Genomic DNA, 5837 nt, shown 5'->3' on the forward strand with positions numbered 1-5837 from the left:
TCCCTTCTCTCTTCTTGGTCCCTTCTCTCTTCTTTATACCTAAGATCACTAACTAATTCAACACCCCTTCTCTTGAAACTCAGGTTACCGGTCCACGCTGGGCATGGTGTTAATTTAATTAACACATGAAATTATTTCCTGTGCTTGTGCTAATTCCTTCAAATGAACTTTGTAGGAGTGTGGGTGTAACTTTGTCTTTCAGACAGGCTTTTAGGTTTGATTTTGTGAAAACTTCTCTACGTGAACAGCACCTTTTCTTAGCGTCAGACTTTTCTTTGAGTTTCATTCTAGAGTGAGCCAGCTAACTAAGTCACCAAGTTTGTGCTTCTAGCTTTATTCCCTCCACACAAGACCAGCAAACAAGCAGCCTTCTCTATATGGGTTGAAGGTGCTTAGTAACACGGCTCACTTTCTATTTTTTAAACAATTATGATTATGCTATAACCTAGCCTGACGGGAAATGAAAATGCTCGCCCTTTATCTCAGAAGAAACACAGCAGAGAATTTAAGAACAGAGAACGGGAGAGGCACCTTCTTCCAGTCTTTAGGGGCATGTTTTTCTCTGCAAAGGGGCAGACTGGAGGGAACTGGAGACTAAAGGACAGCCGTGCCACCCCCTACCCCCGAACAGGCCCCGCCTCCCCTATCCGCCCCGCCCATCGCCCCGCCTCCCCGGCGTCGCTACACCTCCCACCGTGGCGGCGCCATGGCGGCCTGTGGGTTGGCGGTGCTGGCCAGAGCGGCGCTAGGGAGGCCATCGCCTCGGGTTGAAGGGTTCCGACAGCAGCCGAGCTCAACGCTCAGCTCGGCTTCCGAAGGAGCCTGCGGCGGCCCCGCTCCAGGCTCGCGGGGGGCGCCCGAAGGAGAGCCGAGGCATCCGGCGAGCCAAGAGTTAACCGCTGCCGAGCGGCTCATCGCCGGGCTGCACCAGGCCGCCTGCGCGGTGAGGCCCGCTCCAGACTGCCCCGCGGCCTCTGCGCCTGCGCGTGCACAACCCCCAGAACCCGGAGGCAGCCCCGGGCGGAGGGGCAGGAGTTGTCGGTCCTCGGCCTCCGGCCTGGGGCTGGCTCGGCGTCGTGCGTCTGCTGGGAGGGTCCTGCGAGAAACCTGGCCGCACTCTTGCGTGAGAGTGGGACTCGGTTTCTGATCAGTGTCCCAGCTAAAGGCTTGTCTTGGGGTGTGTGTGCTCTCGCGCGCCCTCCGGTGTGTGAGTGTGTTGGGTGGGGAAAGGGGTGTTAAGGAACCAAAGATGAAACACTGAGACATACAGATATGTTGCCTGAGTCGCTGCCGTGCAGTGACTTTCGTAATGAAAACATAAGACAGACGCATTGCATTTTTGCCTTATGTCCTCACATCCTTTGTCCCCAGTCCAAGTGAGCAGAGGAAATTACTGTCGGGCAAGTTTGCATTTTTCCCTATGCATATTCTTGAATATACCTTTTCTTTTCTTTTAAAGATTTATTTATTTATTGTGTATACAACATTCTGCCTACATGCATGCCTGCAGGCCAGAAGAGGACACCAGATCTCATTACAGATGGTTGTGAGCCACCATGTGGTTGCTGGGAATTGAACTCAGGGCCTTTAGAAGAGCAGGCGGTGCTCTTAACCACTGAACCATCTCTCCAGGTCATGAATAACCTTTTCTTCTGGTTTGTGGATTTGACAATTGTTTTTCACCACTAATATCCATCCTTATCTCCCTGAAGTTTCCGGACAACTCAGACTACAAGAGTTTGAAGATAGCATTATTCTAAGTTTTATAAAATATAAAAGTGGTTTGTTGTAAACCTGTGTAGTAAGCTCTTTGTGTGGCTGGTACTTGATAAGACCGCTGAGTGTTATTTCGTTTGGTTTGACCCACAGAGGTAAAGAGGAAAACCTTGACCGTTTCCCAAGGTTGGCATCCCTCCCTTGACAATAGTAGGCCCTGAGAATCTGCTGACCCTTTCAGGGGTTGAAAGTAAATAAAGATTCATCAAGAGATTATTGGCAGTATTTGATTATTCTTGCTCATACTTTTATTTTAAATAGAATACATGCAGTTTGTCCCCACTAGTCACCATATAAGATAAAACCCAGAAGTCTCATTGTTTTCAGAACATGTAAAGACTTGATTAGTCAACATGGGGGAAGAAAGGAACTTGCTTTCCCTGGGAAACCCACGACTTTTTCATCACTGTGGGTTTCACAGATTACATGTCAGTCCAGGAGACCCTATGTAAAACTCAAAACAAGCGTGATAGTTCTCTTTCCCACAAATCTGAGCTCCCAAGCAACAGTACTTCTCCATACCTCAAGACAGCTAGCCCTCATAACTCTTCCGCTGCAGATTGTATCATCACCGGACGGCTTGCTTCCCAGTCACTGCCCGCTTGCCTCGTCTTTGTTGCCATCATTATCATTATCTGAGGCTCTTTTAGTGAGGACCAATTGTGTGTAGGCAGTCAGCAAACTCGGAGGCACACCATATACACACAGAGAGTGCATGCGTAGGGGCAGCTTGCCAGATAATTGTCCCCAGGAAACACACGGAAGCTACAAAAAGTGAAGGCTGCTCAAGACTTGGCAGTGTTTTGTCTATTTGTCTTCAAACATGAGCTTTGTGGGGATGGGGAGTTGAAAAAGAAGTGAGGTCCGGGAAGTGGGCCATTCTACAGTAGTGTTGAGTGCTCCTGGTGTCATATGACCCTGGGGATTTGGGAAGCCCTTGAAAGCATCATTGAGACTTGCTGGATTCTTAGTACTGTGTTCTATCTGTGTAGAAATGCCTTAGAGCAAACCTAGACTTGGACCAAAATTAGTTGGTCTAAATGTCAACCATAATGAGTGATGTCATTAAATATGACACTGAACAGCTGAAGATGTTCATGACTAAAAAAATGTATGGCATAGCTGGTAATACTTTTTATCCAGCATGTTGCTGTAAGCTTGAGGCAAGCCTGGACGACGTAGTGAGTTCCAGGCCAGGCAAGGCCATATAGTGAGACCCTGTCTCAAAAACAGAAAAGAAAAAGAAAAATGTATGTCTAAAGACCTGCTGCATATTTCATGCATATTTTAATGAAAGTCTACATGCAAGAATGGTATGCTGAGCTACTGGAGGTGAAAGTGTTACATGAAAGTTTATAGGGAAGTTTCCTCTAAAATCTGGAGGCTAAGAAGCATCATTAAAGTGATACTTGTGCATAGGTGGAAAATGTTTCCGTCACACTTGAAGTTGTATACTGGAAGTTGCTTTTGCTCAAGCTTGTTAAACCAGTGCGTGTTCTCGTGGCAAAACAATACTTTTTTCATGTAAGACTAGAGCTAGCTGGAGGAGGGGAAAATAGTGTGGACTGTGTAGCGGAGTAACACATCATGAAGGTATAGAAAGTGTTCAATAATAGCAAAGGTAAGGCTTTTCTGCACGGGCTGTTTGGCTTTGATTAGCACCTTTTCTGTGAATTTAAATCATTATCCACATATTGTAAGTACTGAAATTGTAACTGCAACTTCTGAGTGAAGTTCATTTTCAGCCTCTTGAGCTCTTAAAATCATCTAAATCACTTGTTATTGAGCTCGTTGCCTAGAAGCAGGATGAAAAGTATCAGAGAGGTGGCTACATAGTTATTGCATACAGAGGACTTCTTGTTTTTCCATCAGCTTCTCATTTTACTCAAGCTGTGTGCTTTTCCCTTTAATCACATACAGTTAGATTGTATATAACATTGAAATGCATTCGCTCCTTTATTGCAAATGCCACTAGATTACTGGGAAAGAAATTTAGTATTACTCTTATTTTTACAGTAGTTTTGGACTAAAAATATTACTAGGGAGGTATGATGAACATTAACAAAGATTAATACGTTGTTTTATTACTCTTCAGGCTGGCCAGCTAAGCTATGTGGACCCAGCTACGGGGTATGTGGTGTTCACAAGGCTGGCCCACTTGCAGAGAGGTGCCTGCTGCGGTTCTGCCTGCAGACACGTGAGTAACAGTTCTCGAATTACCCAAGCAGTTTGCTGAGCTTCTGTAACTTCATAAATACCTATTATTTGAACAACAAGTCATATAAAAAAGCTAAATAGACCTAGAGTGTGCTTTTCACTAGCTGTTTCAGCAAAGGACAACGAAGCTGTTAGTACCAACACAGGACCTTTAAAGTTAATGGAATTTTGTACCATTTCATTGCAAGCATCAGCTCCTCCAAAGGCTAAGACTTGAAATGCAGAGTAACTCTTTATTGGGAGGAAAGCTTTCACAAAGTCTGAAAGAAGTTGTCTTCACTAGGCAAGCACAGAGGGCAAGAAGAAAATTCAAAAAGAAAGAAAGAAAGAAAGAGAGAGAGAGAGAGAGAGAGAGAGAGAGAGAGAGAGAGAGAGAGAAAGAAAGAAAGAAAGAAAGAAAGAAAGAGAAAGAAAGAAAGAAAGAAAGAAAGAAAGAAAGAAAGAAAGAAAGAAAGAAAGAAAGAAAGATGGATGTTGGAGCTCAAGTCCTAGAAATCCTGCTATCTTAAGAAACAGACATTTGCCCATCATTGGGACATGGATCTCGCTGAAATGATAAGACTTCCTCCCCTTGCATTCTACTCCCTGCTTCACAGCCCCCCCTTCCCTGGACAGGTCTCCAGTACTGGTGCTCTACTTTCAGTAGTTCCTATCCTCTCTCTCTCCCTCTCCTCTTTTTCTCCCTCTCCTCTTTCTCTCCTCTCTCCTGTCCTTGTCCTTACCTGTTCCCCTCCTCACTTCTTTCCCTGCTTTCTTGTAATCAGTGTTTAAAGGAACTGTGCAGCTATGTTACTCCAAAGTTAGTGTTGCAAGTCTGAGTAGGCTTATTTGGGAGACTCATATCTGTGTTTAATGGTCAGAGTGAATGACTATTCCTTCCTCTATTCTGAGCAAAGAAGAAATCAGAGGTTTTTGGTTTTTTTTTTCTATTGTGAGGCGCACCACCGAGGTATACTGCTATTCGATTAAGACTGTAAGCAGATAACAACTGTTTATAGAATACTTTGAATGTTTTTCCTGCAAGAAGATATTATTTCCTTTTACTAGTCCACTTTCTCATTAAAGACCAGACATAAGTACACGTATGAACTGTAGGCAGTTTTAAATGTCAGTCTTCACAGTTATGGATACTCCCACCTATGCCACGAGCCGTTCCTAATCAAATGCATGACAACATGACAACGTAAATGTAGGACCTGTAGATTTTGTAAGAATGGGGGTTTGACAGTAAAATTCTTGAAGTTGGAAGGATATTCTTAGGAAATGGTTCTTGGACCCTAATTAGGCTATTTACCCAGGGTCCCATTGTGTTGTTTAGTAACCAAGGTATGATAGATCAAATGATCTAAAATATTATTAACAGCCCCCTTTCCCATCATGAGACATTGTACATTCCCACAATGCCTGTTAAATAATTTGATAATAATTTGTTGTCCTTTTTTTTTCAGTGTCCATATGGCCAAGTCAATGTGAAAGATCCATCTAAAAAGAAGCAATTCAACTCCTATTTTTATGTTTGACAACAACTTTAGCTCTGTTCTGTTTAATTGAACTTATGTTTTTGAAAATAAAGTCTTAGCCTGGAATGCTTATCTGTTATAAACATCTGAACACTGATTTAGTATTAAGTACAAGTATTCAAACAAACATCCATAAAATGGACATTATTTTCCTTGCTTTTTGCTGCATGATCACATGCATATGTTGAAGAAGAAAATAATGACTGTCCTATTACATGAAAGTAGCAGTTGGGCCATAGGAGTAGCTTTGGGTTTTCCTTAGCTTTGCTTCTCCCAATGTCTCTCAGTGCAAGGAAGGTTGCTGACCACTAGCAAGTACATTCT

The 5837-nt window shown here is 43.6% G+C and overlaps 1 protein-coding gene across 1 annotated transcript; it reads left to right on the top strand.

The window, feature by feature from the left end:
- The first annotated feature begins 682 nt into the window (after window positions 1–682).
- C5H1orf53 (chromosome 5 C1orf53 homolog) lies at window positions 683–5579 on the top strand. Its single transcript, XM_048430962.3, has 3 exons — window positions 683–943; window positions 3872–3973; window positions 5442–5579. Exons 1-3 carry the CDS (start codon window positions 707–709, stop codon window positions 5511–5513), a joined length of 411 nt encoding a protein of 136 aa, XP_048286919.1. The 5' UTR covers window positions 683–706; the 3' UTR covers window positions 5514–5579.
- Window positions 5580–5837: the final 258 nt, after the last annotated feature.

The sequence above is a fragment of the Myodes glareolus genome, chromosome 5 (genome assembly GCF_982192425.1).
Source record: "Myodes glareolus chromosome 5, mMyoGla1.1, whole genome shotgun sequence".
Taxonomy (NCBI): Eukaryota; Metazoa; Chordata; class Mammalia; order Rodentia; family Cricetidae; genus Myodes; species Myodes glareolus.

Excerpts from the sequence above, each read along its gene's own strand:
- C5H1orf53 (XM_048430962.3), top strand. The coding sequence starts at position 707 with ATGGCGGCCTGTGGGTTGGCGGTGCTGGCCAGAGCGGCGCTAGGGAGG. Across the intron at positions 944-3,871 it reads TGCACCAGGCCGCCTGCGCG|GCTGGCCAGCTAAGCTATGT; the intron begins GTGAGGCCCGCT and ends ATTACTCTTCAG. Across the intron at positions 3,974-5,441 it reads GCGGTTCTGCCTGCAGACAC|TGTCCATATGGCCAAGTCAA; the intron begins GTGAGTAACAGT and ends TTTTTTTTTCAG.